The sequence below is a fragment of the Numida meleagris genome, chromosome 20 (assembly GCF_002078875.1).
Source record: "Numida meleagris isolate 19003 breed g44 Domestic line chromosome 20, NumMel1.0, whole genome shotgun sequence".
Lineage (NCBI taxonomy): Eukaryota > Metazoa > Chordata > Aves > Galliformes > Numididae > Numida > Numida meleagris.
The window spans coordinates 6,889,276-6,911,662 of NC_034428.1; the positions used below are offsets into that span (position 1 = coordinate 6,889,276).

Consider the following 22,387-nt stretch of genomic DNA (forward strand, 5'->3'; position numbering starts at 1 on the left):
GCAATTTTGGAAGCAGAAAAGCTGGTGGGAAAATTAACTGAGGTTTTCATTTAGTTATCAAAGCATGTGCTGTTCTGATCTGGAGGCAGATAAAGCAATACTAAATATTGAACAAACCACTCCAGGGTATTTTTAATAAACATTGAAGATTACTGAGCAGCTGTCATCACTTCCTAGTTAAAGGTTGAAATTTTGTTTCCCTTGTAAATGGATTTTTAGCCTGTCCAGGGAGCTTGCAGGAAGGGGTTTGTTTGCTGCAGAGCTGATTGGTTTGATCTCTTGCTGAAATAAAATTTAAAAACGTGCAAAGTTTGAAATGACAGTGCTAGGGAATTCCTAGCTTGGCACCCTTAAAACAGAATCACTGTTTGCATTTCACAGTGTTTCTAATTAAAATCAGAAAGAGGAGTATCCTTTTGATGGTTTGTTTGGGGTTCACACGTGTACATCTGGTTCAAAAGTACATCAGATTGAGGCAGCTCGTTTGCATTAGGGGGTTACTTGATAACTTTGGATTCTCAGCACTTTTCAAATGTGGTATGTGACAAAGTTTCTGACAAATGCAGCTTTGTCTCACATTAATAGGCCAGCTCATGTGCTAATGTAGCACTTGGCTAAGGAACAGAGCTATGGCAGCCTATATTTAAGAGTGTTTTATCTGCATAGGTTGCAAAATGTACATGCCAGAAAATAGAAGCTTTATACAGAGGAACTTTTCCTCCTAACGCTACCCACGTTTTCTGCTTCTTTGTATGGCGTGGTGTTGTGACGTAGGCATTTCTGTTCCACCAGCCCAGAGAGTAGTGAAGCGAACCTGATGTCCTCTTTTGGACTTGGCTTGTTATGTTATGGAATAATAGGAATTTTGGTGACATCCAGAAGAAATTTCTGTCCCTACACTTTGCTGCCAAGCAGTGCCCTGGAGCATGAGTGTGTATTTTAAAAATTCTGATGCTTGCAGTGTAATTTTGATCTTTTTTTGATTCCTGATTGCCATTTCAGTGGTGATTTGTGATGAGGTTCCACAGCCTGGTTTGGCACCTGTGCCTTAGGGCTTTGCTAAGTGTTCATTTCCAAAGTAAAACTGAAAGGCAGTGATCTCCTGAGCTGCCATCAGAACAGGCCCCATGCCACGTGCCAGCTGCTAAGCAGCGCACCCTGAACTAGCAGCAGACATCCTCTCGCACTGCTTTTTGTTTCGTTTTGGGATCTTCTGATGCTTGCAGTTCAGCCTGATGACCCTGCGGTGTCGTTCGAAACAGGAAGCAATGCAGTGTGTGGAGGAGCTGAGCGCCCAGAGCCTGCTGTCTGTTTTCGTGCGAGTGGGAGTGGAGTCAACGCTGGAGAGGAGTCAGATCACCAGGGATCACATGGGCCAGTTATTACATCAGTTGGTGCAGTCAGGAAAGCTGAGCAAGCAGGATTTCTTCAAGGGGTTTGTATTCTGCACGTAGAAACCGATGCTTTTCTTGTGTTCAGTGCAGATGAGCACTATTTATGCTGGAGAGGAACGATTCCTCACCTTGCGTTGGCATGCTACCATGGCCACGCATCCTTTTGGAAGAAGCATTTCCACCTGGGTGTACTTAGAAGTAATACAGATATTTTAGTGTATTTTTAATTATTTCAAATGCTTTAACAAATGTAAATATTTTTGTATGCATGTGTTTATTTCTTAAATGTAGGTGTACATTTAAATATGTGCATTCAGATTTCTGCTTTGCGATGTATTTGTCAGTGTTTGCCTTTCGGCAAGCCATTGAATGTGATTAAAAGGGGAGGAGGAAGATAAAAATCTTGGCGTGACACTGGTGCCTGGGAGCTCTGCAATCCACAGCACTGTGCATGCACCAGCGGGAGCCACTGTCCTGCTGGTAGAACAAGCTTCGTCCATACAGTGCTAACTCAGCTCTAAGGTGTAGGTTTGTCCTCAGGGGTCTGAGAAGGAGCATACAGGCCAGACGTGGTATCAGCAGGGATAGACTTTCCTCAGATCACTCTGTTTCGGCCACTGGCTCGTTACAGCTCCCAGATGGTAACTGCCTCTGGATCTGGTGTTCCCAGCTTGGATTTGAATGTTGTCCAGTTGCAAAAGGATCAGTGTTCTTGGAGCTTCCCAGCTACCAGGTAGTCCTTGTTAAGGTGTAGAACAGGGTGATTAAAGTGGATAATGACAAGCAGCTGGAGAACGGGTAGATGAAATAACACTTCAAGATGCTGAGTTTCTATGTATTTAGCCCTGTCTTGCTGCTTTGGTTTGAATCACATCTCATCATGGTGCTGCTGGCAGGTCCAGCAGTGATCTCCCTGCACCCATGTCTGGCAGTGAATTTTGTCGTGATGAAATCAAATCAAATGGCTCATAGGAAAAGGTTAGGCAGCCTAAGTTCAAACTGTATGGAGTAGCAGTAAAAAAATAAATGCACAGGGAGTACACTTGTCTGTGTCCATGCAAGCACTGATGGCTGAAACATCTTGTCTGAAGTGATACATTTCCGTAATGGATTGTGATTAGAGCCATTCCTGTGCTTCCTAGGGTGCAGAGAAGCGGTTGTGATGCCAAGTAACCTGGGATCATGTTGAAAGAGTGGGATGTGCGGTTTGAATACAGCATAAACAAAGCAAAACAGCTCCTGAGGATGATGAAAGAGCAAGTGCCCTTTGTGGTTTCCAGTGGGCACATGAGAAGAACACTGAAAACCACTACACTTACTGATGCATGACAATTACTGTGTAATTAGGGGTTATGGGATGAGTGGTGGTCACAGCACGGGTCTGGAGAGATACAACAGGAAACCAGTTGCTGGCCCAAGTGCTTGAAAAAAACAGAGTTGAATTAGTGGCAGAGGACAATAAGGAGCAAAGCAAATGAGACAGCTCCTGCTTAGAAGTTGGACCTCAGAATCTTCAAGCTTTTAAGGGAGAAGTGAACCATGATCAGAACTGGCAAGAGAACCAGAAGAATGATCATCTTCTATCAGGCTTGGAAAGTGAAGCCACTTACCAGGCTTTTACCAGAAAGAAGAGTTTTGAGCTGTTCTGGAAACTGTATCCAGAACTGGGGAACAGTTTTGTAACCCAGCCTGCTACATTTTCCATCTGGGTGTCCATTCTTCAGATGTTTTAAGCGCATAGCTCCTGGGGGAAGAAGCCAGCTGCTTTTCCTTCTGTAAATGCCTGGATTTTTTTAATAAGGCACCATTTATTTGATCTTGTAAAGGTAAAAAGCACTTTTGTCTGTAAAGTTTTACTAGTTAGCAAACAGCATGTTCCTGGGATATAAGAACTACTGTCTGTGAAGCTTTCCTGGATGCATCATCTCTAGCTGCTGGTTTTACCGAAGGCGATGTGTTTTCCAAATACTCTCCTTGTTACTGCCTAAAGAATGCAGCTCCTGGCGGATTCGAAGCATTTGCAAGCATAAGATGCCAGTAGTATTCTTTGTTATCTTTGTGGTTTGGTTTTGTTTTTAACAAAGGATTTTTGAAAGCGCACGTTTACTTTGCAGGAGAAGTCTCAGTTTGAGTTGTATTTAATGCTTGAAGTTTTTCTTTTCTTCTTTTTTTTTTTTTAAGGTTTTCAGATACCTTGGAGATGGCAGACGACATGGCCATAGATATACCCCATATATGGTTGTACCTAGCTGAGCTGATGACCCCCATGTTAAAAGAAGGAGGAATCTCTATGAGAGAACTTATACAGTAAGCAGTGCTGCTCTTTTTCAGTGTCGACCGAGCTCCAGCTGTCTGCCTGGCTGTGCCATATTTCCACAGCGTGGTTCCTATAAGTAGATAAAAGACAGACCACGTTAAAGGCATGCCTTCTCGTGGTAGTTGCTGCGTGTTGTTTGGGACTTAGATTGTGCACCAAAAGCTGGGGTGAGAAGGGAGCTTGCTGCTCTTCTGTCATGGTTCAGGGGTGAAAGTTTTATCCATAACTATATTTCAGTCTGGTTTACTCCAGTTGAAGTAGTAGTTAACCTGATGTCGTACAGTCAGTGCCATTCAAAAGCACACTGGTGCTCTAAGAATTAGATTAGGAGAGAGTGAGGTGTTGCGCAGGTGTCTTTATGCCTCGGAGTGCAGTAGCAACTGTCTGGGCAGTGCCTTAAACACAGGCACAAACCTGGCTGGCAGGATCGGAAACTGCTCCCGGGACCAGAGTTCCTGTGTTCTGTACGCTTCATTGTACGTTTGGGGATTATCTAGAAGTCAGCTGCGTGGTTCCCTTCTTAAGTAAGTAGTATATTGAGAAAATCATGACTGTTTTTTCCCCAGAAGCTCTAGGGGTCCTGCTACCCAAATGCAGCACCTCACAAAAATTGAGTGGATTTGACCTCAAACAAAAAAAATGAAGAAAGTATTTGTAATTAGCCCTGTTGTGGCAAGCACACTTGCATCACCAGAGTCTGTTGTATCAGCTGTGCTAGCTAGATGAAATCCTTTACCCCTGGCAGAAGCTAGAGTTGTTTTCCTGCCTCCGTTTGATCACTACCCCTTGCCTTGCATTCCAGACTTGGAACACTCTTATATGAGTATTTAACTGTCTTCAGAAAAAAAACGTATGTTAGCAAATATACCTGTTTTTCTTTTATTCTAGAGAATTTAGCAAACCTTTACTTCCTGTGGGAAGAGCCGGGGTCTTGCTTGCTGAAATCTTGCACCTTCTATGCAAACAAATGGTAAGTATCCAGGAGTAGCGTTCCTATGAGCTGGAGGCAGCAAGTATGTGTCTAGGCATGAAACCTACCTGCTCACATTTCCCACTTGGAGATACTTAGGGATGGGCCAGCCAGTCCAGATAACCTAGGAAACCTGCTTCTTCATCCCCAGCTTCAAACCAAGCCTTGTGAGATTCCAAAAAGTTGAGTTAACTTTCTTTTTCTCATCACTTTTCCCTTTTGCAGGTACCTTTGCACCTGGCTTCTTCCAGAAGCTAGAGTGCTGAAATACTGCAAGAGGGACATTCTCAAGATATTTCTGGGCTGACCAGAAGCAGCAAGTGCTGGAAATCTTGCGAGAGAGCTGTTCTTGCAGACCGGAGAGGTTCTGAGAGTTCGGATAAGCTCCAGATGGCCTCTCAGACTTCTGGGTGCTTATCCAAACTAAACCTGCCAACTCTTAAGACTCACCCATCACTAGGGGGTAGTGACACCTTTTCACCCTGTGACTTCTAGAGCTCTCTTACACATTTCACAGTTGTGTGTCCAAACAGTTTGGTGGTTTCCCTTTAACTCTGTCTCCATTTTTGTCTTTTTTTTTTAATCCAGCTAAATACCACACTTTGAATAGTGTCTATTTTAAACGCTGTAAAATCCTTCACTTGCCTTTTTGATTGTTTTCAAGCATGCACTCAAATAAGGGTGATTGTTCCTAGAGCATTTCAGGCTAGCAGTACAAATAGTGACATTTTATTGATTTGTTTTTGTCTTATGCTTATTTGGACAGCCATGGGGATTTTCATTCAATTAGTTTCTTGTTTTTTTTTTTTTCCTGTGTTCTGTGAGAGTTGCTCTGCTCTGGGGGCTGAAGGACAAGCTTGGGTTTCTCCTTCTGTCATAGCTTTAAAATTCTCCCATCCAGGCCAATACTTGGACTTGGGTATTTCAAGTCAGGTGTTTCAAGGCAATAGCAGTCATCTAATTCAGATCCTGATGAATTGTAGCAGGAACTACGCACAATTAGCATTTAATAGTCTGTATTGTAAATTTTAGATTGGAATCTGCTTTGTAAATGGAAAATCAAGCTGCTTTTATCAGTGTTTAAGTCGGGCTATGCAGTGATCTCCCATGTGCAGGTGCTGTGAGGTCAATGATTTTGCAAGGCCTTTGAGTGAAAAGACCAGATTGTATTCTTGTGAGAATTATACCCATGCCATGCTAGGCAGGATACCGACAGGTCAGCACATCGTAGGCTGTATGGTGTGTGCTGTAGAGGAGTTTTTCCTCAAAGTTTGCAACAAATTCTTAAAATTGAACAGCTGGGTACTATGTACACAAATTGAAGGTTTGATCTGTGAACCGAAAAGAGCCATGTAAGTAATAGTTTTCTAGAAGTAGCTAATCTGCCAGTGCCTTCATGTCAGGGCAGGGTGGAATGAGTCACAGAGGAAGTTCCTGGCAGAGTCAGAGGAATCACACTCCACTGTCTGCCAGCTCTGTCGTGGCCATGGGAAACTGTGCCTTACTCAGGCATGTCCTTTCTCATAGGTAATCTCTGGCTGAAGCTGTTGCAAACCCCGTGTGTCATGTTATGCCTTGTTTATTACCCATCGCCATGGCATCTGACCACTTTACAAGTTACATATACCTGTGGCAGGATTGTGTATATGATTTCTCTTGCACGGGATTTCCAGACATTTTCACGTTATTGCTAGGCATCTTATTTGTAGCTGAATGGTTCTTTATTTCTCCTGACACAGCTGCACCACTCCAGCTTGTGTAAGCTCCCGTGATTGTCTCTCAAGTCTTGCCAATGAGCAAACTGTTTGTATTTTAGAGCCATAAGAAAGTGGGAGCCTTATGGAGGGAGACTGGCCTCAGTTGGAAGGACTACTTACCTGAAGGGGAGGATGTACATACCTTTCTCGTGGAACAAGTGAGTGTTGAACAAGCCTCTGCTTACTGACTTTGTTGCACTGACTTGTGGCCCTGTATCCCATTTGTTAATCCACTTCCATCCCATTCTTAGGTATAGTTGCTATGGGATGAAGTGTCTCCATCACTGAAATAAGGTTATATGATTTCAGCGCCTCTTTCTGAAATGCCAGCAGGACTAGCTTCTCCTCTGTGATCCCAGGCATGCATCTCCCACCTGCTGTCTTCAGCTAGTAGATGTATTTCTCCAAAAGAGGGGAATGAACTCAGGAGTGAGTTATGCAGCAAGCAAGACAGACTGTGTGTGCAGAAGGGTCAGAACAAATGATAGCATTTATTCACTGGTCCCACCTTGCATTATGATCCCAGAGGGTTTCACAACAAAGAGGAGCCAAGGCTGACAGAGGGCACCTTGCAGCTGGTTGTTGTGCTCTTAACGAAGGACCTGGAGGTCCTCCTTGGGAGCCCCAAGTGATCCACCACCCTATTTTAGCAGTGCTGCACTGCAGGAAATGAAATGGATTACCAGAGCCTGGCGATTGATGGGGGCACTGCAGATCCTCTGTCATGTTTTGCAAGAACTGAGGCATTAGCTGCTGGTTTTTTTTAGCAAATGCTGACTCTGGTAATTGCATTCCAGCTCCCTGTAGTTACAGTTGAGCAGCATACACTTTATTTTGTGCACACTCGTATTGTGCAGGGGTGGAGTAGTTCTGGGATGCCTGGTTGTTTCTGCTGGATAATGAAATTCCCACTTTTGTAAAGTGCTTTATAGTATTTGGAACAGAAGAAAGTATATAAATCATTGCAGTGTTAGCTTTGTATTTGAAAGATGCAGAAAACAATGAAGTGTAGCTTGCTGCCTCAATTTGGCATAACTTAGTGTAGAAAAGTTTATTTAACTAATTCTCATTGTCACTTCTGATGTTGCAGAAGTTGGAGTTCACAGAGTCCGACTGTTCCAGTTCTTCAGAAGCACTTTCAGAGAAAGAACTCTCTGCAGAAGAGCTGAACAAGCAGCTAGAAAAACTCATTGTTGAGGACAAGGCGAATGATGAACAAATCTTTGACTGGGTAGAGGTACAAAGACTGTTTTCACCCTCAGGGCACACAGTTCATTATCTGCTTTTGTAAATATTTTCTCATCTAAAGGAGCATCTCTGCAGCTTCAGAGAGATCCAGTCCTCTTCCGTTTATACAGTGCTAGGCCCGAGGTATCTGGGAGGAAAACTGCCAGGAGACAGCTTGTAAGATCTAGTAGCTTGCACAGAGCCCCTTCCTTGTTGCTAAATTTGTTCCGCTGAGGTGGGAAACTATCAGAGGCATTTACAGCTCTCACCTGTATCTTTTTGACTAGACCAGGCACTGTCCTCTGTCTCTGGCTGTGTTATTTAAGGCCAGTTTTGAATCTCATGCCTGAAATGATACTCAGGCCAATTCAGTTAGCTCTCTGCTTACAGCTAAGTCTTGGTCAGCTTCATTCCCGTTATTTCTGTTGCTGGAGGAATGTGTGAGAAATGGTATTTTCTGTGGCTGTTAGAGAATTAGAGAGCAGAACGAAAGAAGCACTGAAAATCTAAGGACACCCACGGGCTCTCTTTGTAGTCTTGGACAAGTTATATAGCAATTCTGTGAGTTTCTTCTACAAAGAAAACAAGTCTCTGTCCGTGGAGCGTTCTGTAAAATTTGTTTTAAAAGCTCATAGCAGATGTATATGGTACTATAAAAGACAAGTGCTGTTGTTTTACTTTTTTTTGAGTTGTGAGAGTATGAAATGGTTGTTCATCGCAGGAGAACTTTTGTTGCATGTTGGTATACCTGAGGTGTTTCCAAGAAGTGAATGGGAAAGTTGAATTTTTGCACAGAGGTGAATTGGATTCCTACTGCAGCAGTTTTTGTTGAACTTCAACTTCCTGCCAAATTCAGCAGTGGAATTTGGAAACGGTTCCTCTTACGCACCAGCATGTTTTTAACTGGTCCATCTACTCTTGATTTCAGGCTAATCTAGATGAAAGCCAGATGAGTTCACCTACATTCCTTAGAGCTTTAATGACAGCAGTTTGTAAAGCAGCTATTATAGGTGAGTAACTTGCAATATAAACACCATACCAACCAACCTTGCAAAGAGTTAGTATATACTTACTTTTCAAGTTTATATCACTTTTTTCTCCTCTCTGAAACTGCTTTTTATCGTGCAAGATTTTTGAATCCTATTGAATTCTAGTGCTCAAGAGCAGGGCGTCTGTTCCCCTGCAGTGGCCAGGTGCTTCCCTGGTTGTGTGTGCTTGGGGCCCTGGCATGGCCCAGTGACCTTGCATGAGCAGACATTTCAGGTGACTCTGAGTAGTGCAAGATTGTTCATTGATTTTTCTAGTGAAGGTGGAAATGCTCTAGACGTTATTAAGGTAATTAGCATTTCCACTCCTTTGTCAGCAAGCTTGCGTGGGCGCTCTACCATCGCATATTGCCACGTGTGAGTTGGGAATGTGGGTTGCAGAACAGAAGCCAGCTTGTATTGCTATCTGGCTAATAGTTTTATGTCCAAATCATGTTGCGTTTTCAGAAAGACAGTTTATATGGATTATTTGAAGGTACAGCAGTTGCAGTGTACGGTTTGAAATGGAGGAGGTGGATTCCTAAGTCAGACACGTGAGGCTCAGCCTTGCAGGGGTGCTCTGCAGACTGGTCAGTTCACGTTGTTTTCTTTAATTTTATGCTTGGTATCTGGTAAGGCAAAAAACTGTGCTTGTAGAGCACTGGCTTCTGCTCCTAGCTGTAAGAGTCATGGCTCAGGAGAGAGAACGGGCTGAACTTCATCTCGTCACTGCAAGGCTATGAGGGGAAAGGCACAGCCCAGCGCCTTTCTTCTCAGAGAACAGAACCTTTCTAATGCCACCTAGCGTTAATGGGGAAATGATGCAGGATTTTATGACAAGTGTTGGAGAGTTACCTGGTGGATCTTTGCTGGGGGTGTCTCAGAAACACCCTCTGTTCTACTTTTTGGCCTTCCTTCTAATAGAGGGTTTTTTTTTGTTTTCAAATAATCACTTAATTGTGCTGTCTGATCTACTTATAAAGCTGCTAATCTATCTGTGTTGCTGATGGACTTCTAACATGTATTTTTACATATTCCTGATCTCCCATGTCATGTGCAGCTGATGATTCTGTCTATGCTTTAGTATTTTTAGGAAAAAAAAAAAAAAGGAAGTTACCTAAAAACCTTCTGTATAGCTGAAATTTTAGCTCTAGCCATTGTACATTCTTCGGACATCGATCTGTCTGTGGAAACAGAATGAGTTGTGCTGCTAAGTTAAGTTGAAGCAGGCTGGTTAGGGCCAGGATCACTACAGATACCAGCTGCCTTTGGGGAACTCTAAAAATCAAGACTTCCAGAAAAAGCCGTTGATCAGAAAGACCTCCTGTTGTTTCTCATCCTCTTGTCTCTCTGTGCTAACCAATATCTGTGATTTGTGTTTGAATAAAGAAGATAAGAGATTTAGCCCCGCTTCCATCTACCACAGTTGACCCTATTTTCTTCTCTTCCCTTCAGCGGACTCTTCTAGCTTCCGTGTGGACACTGCTGTTATCAAACAGAGAGTGCCGATCTTACTCAAGTACCTAGACTCAGACACAGAGAAGGAACTACAAGCACTTTATGCACTACAAGCATCAATAGTAAAACTTGATCAGCCTCCTAGTAAGTGTTGTCTGCGTACTGGGGATTTAAACCCTGACAGCCTAAGGGAGAGTTGCTTCTGCTAAAGTCTGGCAGTAGGGTCTGGAAAGAAGTGCTTTTCCTGACAACAAAAACAAAATTTTACCTTTGTACGTGGCAGATGATGCAGTGTGCAGTGATTTCTGCCTGTCCAGATTCCAGCTTTTTAGAGAAGTGCAGTGCCCCAAATGCTTGGCCAGAGGTGGGCTCTTCTCTTGCTTGCTCCTATAAGCAGCTGTGCAGAAGGAAGAAAAAATCTCTGTAATGCAAAGAGGACAAAAAGAACAGTAGAAGGTTATCTGTCTGACGGGCCAGGAAGCAATAACTCAGGGGCAGATCTTCCTTTTACTTGTCTGTGTCTCTTGCATTAAAGGCCACATTAATCCCCTTATCCATAACCGTGTCTTTGTCTGCTGGCTTAAACTGCACTGTACTAACAGATGTTCTCTCCCCTGATTCCATTATTGCAGATTTGTTGCGGATGTTTTTCGATTGCCTGTATGATGAGGAGGTAATATCAGAGGATGCCTTCTACAAGTGGGAAAGCAGCAAGGACCCAGCGGAGCAGAACGGGAAAGGAGTAGCGCTGAAATCTGTCACAGCATTTTTCACATGGCTACGGGAGGCCGAAGAGGAGTCGGAGGATAATTAAAACTTAAAATACAGGAAAAAAAAAAAAAAACACAAAGAAAACAATTTAAGTATTTTTTTAAAAAGTTTCACGTCTTCGCCAATCACAGTGCAGCAAGGCCAATTCTCGCGCAGACCCCCCCTTCCCCCACACATGCACGAGTGGGAGAGGTAAAAATAGATAAACACAAAGGTGATCATGGAGGAAACAAAGGTACTTGAAAAAACAGTAAACTTCAAACCTGAGGGCGGGAGCACTAAACCAAAATACATGTATTATTTATAGAAAATATTTTCTGTTTTAATCTTTTTTTTTTCTTTTCTTTTTAAACAAGGACTCATAAAAACACAAAGTGAAACAGACCTGTTTAGCAAAAAAAAAAAAGTTTAAAGCTTTTAATTTATTATTTTAAGGACTGCAAATGCCAGTGTAATTTTTAAATTTGCAGTTTCTGTAAACAAATTGTATAATAGAACAAAAGCAGAGAAATAAATTTCCCTCCCCTTCATATGCACCTCAGTTTTGTTTCAAAGCATGATAAATAGACAAAACTTTTCAAGGGGGTTGGGGTAAGCTAGATGAGGAAGAGATCAATTTTTTTTTAATTGTCATCAGATTTTTCTGCCTGCCTCTCAGCTTGCTTCAGAAACGTAAAAGAACATAGTACATAACCTTGGATCGGAAGGAAGTGAATTTGAGAAAACGGCTGTGGACCAGAGTGCTCCAAAAATAACTCATTCAAAACAGTGCTACCCTGGGGAAAAAAAAAGTACTAGTGATACTTTCAGAACCTTTAGAGCAACTTTAAGGCTTGTAAATACATAGAACAAATATTTAAAAAAAAAAAAAAAAAGAAAAAAAGAAATTGACTCGTTACTATTTCTTTTCACTTTCAAAATATAAAGAACAAAATAAAGGCAAACATTGCAAGTTTAAAAGAAAGTAAAACGACTTCTCCTTTGACAGCTGCTGAATGTGTGCACCATCTCAGCGGTGCTGGCTTCCTTTTCATTGTATAGATCCTCAGTTCCAAATTGTGTACATATAGTGTGCATATGTATGTGTGTCTACCAAAAAAAGAGGGGTGAGAGCAATTGTTTTTACAACAACAAAAAAAGGTGGGGGGTTGCTGTGTGGGAGACTTCTTCTGCAGAGAGAACTTAATGGCCAACGGCAGCTGGCTGCTGCAGCGCTAGGTCTGTTTGCTCACAGCATGTTGCTGCAAGGCTGGAGGCGGCCGCAGGGCCGTGCCTGTTTCTCCAGCTGTGTAAGCGCGGTGTCTTGTGCAAATCAGAACAGTGGTATTGTCCTGGGGACCTGCAACACGGCGACTCTGGGGGTTGCAGCTGTTGGAGCAGAAAACCAATAGCCCTTCCCCGTGGCTTGTGCATCTGGTGCTGCCCAGCTTCCAGCACTCTCCTCCACACCTGCTGGCTGCCCTGGCATTCGTTAGAAACCCAAAAACCCAGAAGGGTGAAGAGGAACATGGCCTACGAGAGTCAAGAGGTGGAACAGCGCGGCGAGCAGCACGGTGTTCTTCCTGGCCCTGCCTGCCCCGTGAGGTGCCTGAAGCCTGCTCGCTGAGCACTAACTGAGCTGCTGCTATGTTAAGTCTCCTGGGTGTCTCTCATCAACAACCAAAGATGACCTGCTGGCTCTCACTGTGAAGAAGCGTCTTACCATCATCAAGTTTGTGAAGCCCTAAAATGTAGTTTGTGAACTGTGGTCCGTGGACCACGAGTAACCTGTGGAGCATTTGCTGGTGGTCTGTGCAGTGCTAGCTGCTCACATGATGCTGTCTTTTTTTTTTTCCAGCTGCTAAATCACTTCTTTTTAATCTTTAAAAAAAAAAAAAAAGGAAAAAGAAAAGGAAAAAGAAAAAAAAAAAGGCAAAAAGTACATTAAATACTTTCCTGTTCTTACTTTTACATGTAAAAAATTGCTGTACTTGCATAAGGATGTTACTTGATCACCAAGGGGAAGGGAGGAGAGTGCCTGGTTGTGGCTGGAGGGAAGATGTCCGTGAGACACTTTCCCTGTTAATGTGTGTTCCATGCCATGTGTCTGAGCTAGAGAATCCATGGCCTAAAACACTAGAGCATTGTTTGTTTTTTTTTTTGTTTGTTTTGTTTTTAGTAACAATAAAACACTTTTCTCTGATGTTTTGTTAAAAAAAAAAAAAAAATCACCCTTAATATGTGCATATGTATGTATCTGCTTGTATGACACCCAGCAATTCCTCATCCATGGCTGCTCCCCTCCCTGTCCTCCAGCCTCGGACTCATCATTCCATGATGGTTTGCTTGGGCACGGGTTTGTAAAGCTGTGTGGGTTGTGTGTGCTCTTCTTGCAAAAATTAATTTTTGAGCCAGAACAAGAGTGGATATGTGACGGTTTGTAGTGGTGAAATAGTTCAGTTAAGAAGATATGAGTTTGTGTATAAATTAGGCTAAACATTTGCTAAGTTGTGCAGCACTCACACCTTATGAATTTTCTCTTGGAGGATGGGCAGTGTTCAGACCCTGCTGGGAATGTGTGTGTCCTATGCCACCTGAGCCACCACATGCCACTATGCAAGGACTGTGATTTATGCATAGATTGCCTTGAATCAAAAAGGTAGAAATTGCTAGAGCTTTTGAACAGCCACGTGAATCAGAGTGTGCCAGGACAGGGACATTGGAGAGCTTGAATTTTCAGACTGAAGGAATTGGAAAACCACTGGCTGGAAGGAAGGGGAACAGTGAGCACATAGGTAGAGGAGAAGAGTCTCTCCCCCCGTGTTTGAGCCATTAATTTTAAATGTGCCTAGGGAGTGGGAACTTGCCCTGTTAGTGTCTTGCAGCAGGAAGGAACTTTTCGGAGGTTTTAAGAATGTTTTCAGAATTACCCAAAGGCTCTGAAAAGGTGCGTTTGCAACGCAGGAATTTTCACATCTTCTTCAGCTAGAGGAATAAAGCTGTACGTGGAGGGCTGTGAGAAGTTTATGCACTAGACTTAGGCCTCCAGCAGTGGATATGTTGCCTTGTGGCTCAGCTTTCCACAAATGTCACCACAAGGAGCACATCTGATACCAACCTTGGACCAAAATTGCTTCCTCTGCCCACGTTGCTCTGTTTGCCACACGCTGCTTGTTTACCTGCAGGCTCTGGCTGCTTTTCAGTCACCTTCTAAATCTGCACAGATTTCAGGATGTAGCCAGTGGTCCATGAAGATCTTTGCAACACATCCCCCCTGTAGGGTATTAAAAGACAAAAAACTGTAAGAGATGCATGAAACAGAAAAGAGGGTAATTAATCATAAGTAGTTCCCTTCTTATGTGATTGATTTGCAGAAGCCTCGTTCCACATACACACATATTGTTATTGTTACCTATTGATACAGCAAAGCCTAAGCTGGGAGGACAGCAGATATCCCCTAATAATACTAAATGTTTGTGGTTTGTCTTCTTTTCCCTTTCAGTCTTGGTCCTATGAAGCATTTAAACACATCGTCTGGGCAGGCTCATGAACATGGCAGGGAGTTAATGCAGCTCAGCAGGAAAGAGCTGCATTAAAAGCCATTTCCACTGCTGGGAGCCCTTCTTGTGCTGTGTGCACTATCAAAGGCGCAGGCGAGGAAGAGCAGATGCATCACTTAGGTCTCTGTCTTTCTTGCTGAAAATGTCCCTGAACCTGAAGCAGTCAAACAAAATATCCAGGCCAGGTTCATGCCTAAGGCTGGTTTCTTTCTAGGAAAGTGTTTCCAGAACTGCATCAGACATTTCTAGAAATGAGGTCAGGGATTACATAGATAACAGACCTTGCACTGTCTTCTTGTGTTAACACGTTTCAGTTTTTAGCCTTGTTTTCTCAAGAAGCCGACCTCTGTACAGCTCTGCCTTTTGCTTTCTCCCTATAGAACTGCCCAATCTGGCTGCGTTTCAGCAGTGCACTGGAGCCAAGGAGCCCAAAGTGCTCCTGAGTCACCTGGGTTGTGGCACAGTGCTATTCATGGTCACATCTGGGTGCTTTCCATTTCTAAAGGAGGGAGCAGCTCCCAAAATCTTGTGACAGGGATGTTACAGGACCTCTGCGAGTGAGAGTTGTCATGAGAACAGCCACAGCTCAGGCTCTTAGGGCGGGTGTAGGGGGATGTGGCTGTGACTTTTGCCCAGGACCAGCACTCCGTGGTGCAGGAGCTAAAGACACACAGAAAGAGATTTGGGATAAGGGATTTGGCAGTAGAGGTGGTTTCCAGCATGCTCAAGGCAGATTTAAGCTAGTAGCAACTTACTGGTCTTTGCTGCATCCCTGTGACCCAAGCTTTTGTTTCCAACCTACAGACCATTTTTTTCTGAGAAAGGCAAAACAGGGCCTCTTGGAAAACCTCATTAACTTGCTGAGCTTCCTTAAAACCAATTGCACATGTTGGCATCTGGTTGCCAAAAGGGTGGCTGTGATTGTTCCTGTATGTTGAGTTCCAACATGAGTTTTTTACAGATAAAGGGACCTGAAGCTGGTTTGTCAGAAGCATTCACTGTAGAGCAGAAAAGTTAGAACAGCTGTGCCCCTGGCACCGGTCACTTGCATTTGATTTGTTTCACAGATGCAAGAGGGTTCAGCTTTGTAGGCAGCAAGCTCAAAATCAGACACGCACCCGAGAACCCTCTTGTACCCTTACAGCTTTCCTAAAGACCATGCCAGGGAAATGGCGATAACTGCAGAGCAGCCGCAAGACGCTCAGCTCCCTTTAGGTGAGCCGGCTGTTGGCCACAGGTAGATGTGCTGGTGGCGAGGTGTCCTGAGGTGGGAGTCTGGCCAGGGCTGCCATGCCGTGAGGAAGCACGGGGTAAAAAATTCAGGCTAGCTCCCACATGATGTGCTTGGTCTGGCAGGGAGAGCTTGGCCTTTCTGCTCTCTGGAAGATGTTGGCTCTCTGCTGCTACTTGACCCTAGGCCAACTGAGCAGCACTTCTGGCTAAACAACATCAGCAGAAGTGCCAGCTCTTCACCTGCCGCTTTCTTTTAATAAGGTGCTAACCCAGAGGCTTGAGTGAGAGGCCACACGCTGATAGAAACCGCGAGCAACGCTCTGATGTGGCCTGGGGGCCACGTGCACACTGCAGCGACCGTAGGATGGAGCCTGAGGCTGAGGACCCAAGGGCTGCATGGCTGCTCATCACTCCAGCTCCATGGACAGATAATCCTCAAGGAGCCATGGCAGGAAAAGCATGGTGATAGACAAGCAACCGCAGCAAGTGAGAAACTGATTAGGCCACTCAGCTTCCAGCAGCATGACTAAACCCTTGCACATATCTGCGGAAACTTTAATAGAAGTTTTCTACCCTTGTATTTTCCATGGCGCTCTGCATACTGCCTATCCTAACAATCATGGAATTGTGGTTTTCTGAAATAACTCCTGCTTATTTAAATGCAGCTGTAGGGAATGCCCTGACCATGCTCTATGGAAAGTTTTAGTCATGTGGTGCTGGTTTCTCTCCCTCATTTCCAGCTGCTAAATTGCACTGAAAAGGAGAGAGAAATAAAACCAGCTCCTGCTCCATTCAGTGCTTTCCAAAGGGGAATTTGTCCAACTGTGCCATTGCTGTCCCAGCTGCAGGGATGTTTGTGCTGTGACTGCAAACTGGAGGGGAGAAAGGGGTCGTGGGGAAGGTAATCAATGCTTTAAGGAAATTAGGAAATCTTTGTATTAGTGTGAGCGGATAAAACAGTAAAGCCTTCCTTTTGCATGCTTGGTTGTCTTGTTCCAGCCTCCCGTGAGGGTTAATAGCAGATGTTGTCACAAAGCACAGTTCTAAGCTCATGGGTACAGAACATTAACAAGCATGGAGGAGAGCACTGTTAGAAGTGTTTTACTACAGCGCTGCCAAGAAGAGCTGAAAAAATCATCTCAGCTGGTACTTTTGGGTCTCGACTGTCAAGGAAAACAGGTCATTTCAATGTGTCAGAATAAGCTATTCTGAAATAATGCTGCATGCAAATGCTTTCTGCCTTTAAAGATAGACTTAAATGACTGATCTGTCCATCCTGGCCACCTTCTGTTTGTTTGTATGTGACCGAGTTGTGCTGGGAACCTGTGTACTGCATCAGAACGAGGCGGCCTAAGAAGGGAGCAGGCACTCAGCGCTCTGCAGGGCTGTGACACTGCTGCCACGTTAATTTATGGTAATGGTCAAAGTCCATGGCATTGTTCTCCCGCTACGCAGCCCTGCTTTGGGTCTTCAGGGCAGAAACAATTCTGGTGATCTGGCACAAAAGCACACATAACAGTGGGCTGGTTGAGCCTTGGGATCAGCTGACACGTGATGCTTTCTTCATGCAATGTAATCATCAAATACGGGGAATTTCACATATCTTCTGTGCAGAACAGAGGACTTGAGTGTTTTACTCATTCTCTAAGGAAAGGTGAACACATCTGACTCTTCTGGCTGCCCCCGCCATCACAAGGTAGTGCATTTGAAAAGGAGCTTGGACTGCAGCTGTCAAATGTCGAAGAAGAGCCAGCTGACAGGATTTCCATGGAGAGACAAGTGAGCCAGCACTAGAGCTAACTGTATGCTTCAAGCAAGAGCTATCGCCAAAAATGCTTTAAATTCCTGCTCAACCCAAGGGTTTTGTCTTCCCAGCAAGGCTTGCTGGCATGCTGTTCCTGTGTTATGGCTGCAGGACCAGTGTGGAGGCCGAAGCCCAGCCAGGCCACTGAATGTGCTGGGCGTGCTGATCGCAGGGGCATGCAGTGCACACATAGCAGCCAAAAATGAGCTTTTGTAGCTGGAAAAGCATCCCAGCTGGGAGGTGTTCCTGACAGTAAGTTATTACCTGCCTGGTTGAGAGGAACAGCCACTGCCTGCTCTGCACTGCAGCCTGCTGTGAACCAATTTTATTCTGAAACGGTATTTGGTTCTGAGAGTAAAGGAATTTAACAAGACACTAGCATTCCGACTGCCAGATACTAACCATGGGGGGACACAGCTTTGGGAGAGGTGTGTTGACCTAGTATGAAATGCCAAGCTGGTTGACTTCAAACTCTCTTTGGCTTAGGGGAGCCATCATTTCCTCTTGCCTCTTGGGGTAAAATAAATCACTGCTGTAATGCCAGAAGCGTGATGGAAAAATCACAACTTCCAGCCACTGGTTTCCCAGTGATGACCGTATCTGCCTCATTAGTCATAAGGATCTTTTTCAGATTAGGGCATCTCTAGAAGAGCAGCAGCCTGTGGAGGCTACTTAGTACACAGCGTTCTTCTGCAAGGTCCTTTCTTTATGGTCAAAATTTCTGTCAGTTCCAGTGGCATGTACATTTCTGCCCTACATAAAAATCCATCATGGCTCCAGAAGAGAGCAAACTTTGATATTTTTATTCATTTGTTAGGAACTAATATGAAAACGAATGGGCAAGTTTGAACGTGAACAGATAAACAGTATACTGGTTGGAAAATTGGAAAGCATTTGAAAAGAAAAGCTAGCTGGGATCCTGTCACGGCGCTGTCTATGGATCTGTGTTCGTGACGGGGGGACAGCAGGCCCACAGGCCCAGAAAAGAGAGAAAGGAGGGGGAAAAAAAGTTGGCGGTTTAGGGGCCGGCCCAGAGTGGTCTGGCGGCTAATGCAGCAGGAGACTCGTGGACCCACGCACTGAGGAAGACAAAGGGAAAAACGGGAAAGGTAGAGAACTCATAGACGGATCTAAAACAAAACAGCGGCACCAATCTGAGGAGGAACGTTAATTTACTAAATATTATATCAAAATTGAGGCCAATAAATCAAACAGAGAGAGTTACAAAGCTGAGATTCTCACTCCGTAAGCTGCAAGGGGACCACATGCTTCTCCTTCCCCGGGTAGGAAGGAAGAGACTCCGGGTCTGCCAGGCAGCTTCACCAACCCCTCCAGACGCAAAGGACCCCTGGGCAGCGCAGCTCCTCCCCTCCCCCTCAGATAACCCAAACACCCAAAAAAGGCAGTCTGCAGGACATTAACTCTTTAACTGCTAGTGCTTTACACGATGTTATGATGTGGAATACTGACAACAAAAAAAATCACAAAACCATGACAGATCCCTAATTGGTAGCTCTTAGAGGGGCGGCAACAGAGATCAGCTGGGAGATGGTGTAGCATGGCAGTGGGATGTGGATCAGTCTGCTGGAAAAGTATGGAGAAAAAATTATTAGGATGCTGATAAATGAATAAAGTGACCAAAGGTAGTGTCTGGAGGGCCACAAAGTGTCAGAGAATATGCATTTTTTGAAAGCAGAAATTGAGCGATTTTTGCAGAGTTACAGGAAACACAATATGACTTAGAAGAGAATCGTAAGTTGTTCTGGCAGTCGTTACAGATGTACAGTTGATAAAGTAGCCAAACACACCCAGGATCAGCAACAAAGTGGAACGCTATGGTTAAAGAACATCACATCGTCTCTTCTAAAAGTCAGGAGCTGTGTGTGCTGTCCCAGAGCCTGTGGGAATAGTGACACCGTTTCGTAAAGCAGACAAGTCATTCATCACCTCGTACTTCTGCATCCTGCAGAGGGCCTTCGTTCAGCCCGGGTGGCCTCTCACATATCGATGTGAGACCCACATTAATTAAATGCTTTGAGTTTGTGATGGTTTGGGGATAGTTATACTCAACACCATTCCCTGTTATCTGTGTGTCAAGCTGAAAACATCAGCCAGGCTCACCCTTCGCAGCCAGGCATGACACTTTGCTGAACAGAAACTTTGAGGCAGAAGAGCAAGGGTCCTGCTCAAGCCCTCCATAAGCTTCCGTGGAATGTTTACTGCAAAATTAGCAGCTGTGGCCATACACTTAAAATGGCACAGCCTGACTCCCATTGAAATAGTGCAGTCAGGCTGCCAGCAACAACAGGCAGGTTCTGTTACAGCTTGTCTTGCCTCGGTGTTACATGAAACCCCAAATTACCTTCCTCAGGTACACATTCATGGAGAAACAGGTTTAAAGGGAAGAATCAGTAGACACGTGCTACCCAATTTGATGAAGGCTTCTCGAGGAATCTGAGTTGTTTCTCAAAGCACAAGAAGCTAAAGAAATAGAAGAACGTGGAGCTTGAGGGATGAAAGAATGAAGCAATGGGAAGGAGTTCCCCAGCCTGCTTGCAGTTAGATGTGGAATGAAATGGAAAAACACTCACATTCTCCCTGAGCCAGGCTGGCTGTAGGCCAGACATTTTAGAAAAGTTTTACAAAACAAATGTCAAGGTAAAAGTGGAAAACAAATTTGCGAAAGTGGGGTAAGGATACCAGAGGCAAGGCCTAAATATAATCAACACTGAAGATTGAAGCTGCAGTCCAATGTTAAAACAGAATTTGGTGACAAAGACACTACGCTCGCTTAGCCAGCAGGATCGTGAACATAGCAGCAGAAGCTGATTTCATTGTATACAGTGCACACCATGACATGAGTAGTGATAATCTTCTGTTTTGCTCTGTATGAGGCGGGTAGCTGTCCAACAACATGGGTGATGTGTTTATTAAATTTATACATATTACTAAGTAAAAATTGTGGCAAAATGGGGAAAACATTAGTTGCTGTAGGGTAAGAAAGCAAACAAAGTGGCTTGTGACCCCTGGAATGCAGGTACTGAGACCAAAAGTACAACGGGTTTCATGTTTCCAGTAGAACAAGAACATGTGGCATTGGTCTGGAAAGTCTCTAAAGGATACGAGGTGGAAATGGTAAATCATCAACATGCAAATTTTATGGATGCTCATCTAAACAGTAGCAATAGCTAAATGACCTGGTTTAAACTGCAGGCTGAATTGTGCAGTCAAAACCCAAAGCTCCAGGCAAATTTGTAGAAGCTTTAGGGCTACAATCAAATTGAATGATTTTAGGAAAAAAAATCCATGAACCAGCTGGGGTTCATACTATTGCATGGCACCTGGGAGGGCAGGAAAAGGGACTGAAAGTGCTTAGTACTTATTAAAAGTATTTGATGAGGATGATAGTGCTGTATACAATCACAGTTTGATGGCAACTTCCCTGTCCTACACTGCTCCCTTCCTCCTGTGCATCCTCACCACTGCATGCAAGGTCACCCTGGTTCTCAAAGATTCACTCTTATCAGTGTCATATGCCATATGAACAGGGAGGGAGGGGCACAAACGACATCATCCCACTCAGAAAGTGGGGTGGAGAGGAGAGCAGATTGAGCAGCTCCCTCTGTGGGATGCAGCTGCCTTGCCCAGGCATGGTATTTCTGCAGAAGGCTTCCCAGCCTGCTGTGGTCAGGCAGGCATGTGGCTGTAAGGAATGCACAGGGCCCACAGCTCCCCTCTGGGGAGGATTTAGAGATATTAAAAAGAGAGAGAGGGAAGGAAGGAGACAACAAAAGCCTTTCTCCTCTGCTTGTGTCTCAGTGTAGCTCGGGAAGTGCAGGTGCTGGGGTATTGCACAAAGGCTTGCAGTGAGCAAGGGGAGGGCAGCTGGGGTGATTTCATCTTTTCCTTTATCATGTCTTAAAAGTCTGCAGCAAAGCAGCACGTTTCCTCTCGCTCCCTCTCCTCCATCCCCCAATCCCCTCCCTCCTGCCAGAGAGGCACCGCTTGGGGGGAAAGGCCAAAGAACACATTGCTATGCAGCTGCACTGTGGTTATTCTGCACTCATGAGAAATGAAGGAATGTTTGGCAAAGTGGAACCATCTGGCTAAGGCTGTTCAGTGCAGGAGACAAAGGAGAAAGCCGAACACCAGGGAGAAGGGCTGGGGTGAAGAAGATGACCTCAGTCACAGCAGCCAGCTTTGGGAGGAGACACTCTCAGGTGTAGCAGCCACATAAGGGGAGAAAGGTGGAAGAAGCTTAGAGAAGAAATGGTCATAGTGTGAAAACAAAACATCCCCACTGCTCTGCAGACAGCTTAAGCGCCTCTTAGAAGTGCTCATAGCTTGGCTTCACAGCTGCTGGGTGTTGGTGCCCAAATGAAGGCCTGAGTGCCTTCCCCACATCATGCTAGTGCCAATGGGTATAGGAAACAAAGCTGAGGAACCGCCTGGGCGAGAGGAACAGCTTTGTGGAATCGGGAACCACACACTGTAATGTTATGGGAAGATGCCGTGGCCTGCCAGCTGTGCACAGAGAGCGGTCTGTGAGAGGTGCCAGCAGCCCAGAGAACGGGGGTAGGTGGGGGACGGAGGCATCCTGAATTCCAGCGAAGGGAAAGCAGAGAAGCCGGGGGGAAAACAAACAAACAAACAAACAAAAAAACGGAAAACGGCAACTTGAAGGAACACCAGAGGGAAAAAGGGGCTGCAGGGTGAGGCCGCAGTGGGAGCGCGCGGCCACTCAGCGCCCTCAGGAGGCCGTGGCGGGAAGCACCTCAGCGCAGCGCCGGGCGGGAAGGCGTTGCGCACGCGCACACCCACGGAGGAGGGAGGGAAAGGGGGAGAGCGCCCCGCGTTCGAAAAATGCCCGCGGCTCCTCATTGGCCAGCGGC

General features: G+C 44.8%; 1 protein-coding gene across 11 annotated transcripts in view; it reads left to right on the forward strand.

The window, feature by feature from the left end:
- EIF4G3 (eukaryotic translation initiation factor 4 gamma 3) overlaps nt 1-11,828 on the forward strand; it is a 95,647-nt gene extending 83,819 nt beyond the window's left edge. For 9 of the 11 annotated variants that reach the window (XM_021417736.1, XM_021417735.1, XM_021417728.1 and 6 more), the window contains 8 exons: nt 1,263-1,435; nt 3,576-3,701; nt 4,600-4,681; nt 6,498-6,596; nt 7,529-7,675; nt 8,594-8,675; nt 10,146-10,292; nt 10,781-10,962. In XM_021417736.1, the coding sequence (XP_021273411.1) occupies nt 1,263-1,435; nt 3,576-3,701; nt 4,600-4,681; nt 6,498-6,596; nt 7,529-7,675; nt 8,594-8,675; nt 10,146-10,292; nt 10,781-10,962 (1,038 nt within the window). Of the gene's footprint in view, nt 1-1,262; nt 1,436-3,575; nt 3,702-4,599; nt 4,682-4,906; nt 5,145-6,497; nt 6,597-7,528; nt 7,676-8,593; nt 8,676-10,145; nt 10,293-10,780 lie in introns of those variants that run through there. The other 2 variants (XM_021417727.1, XR_002444513.1) reach the window with 2 other exon arrangements.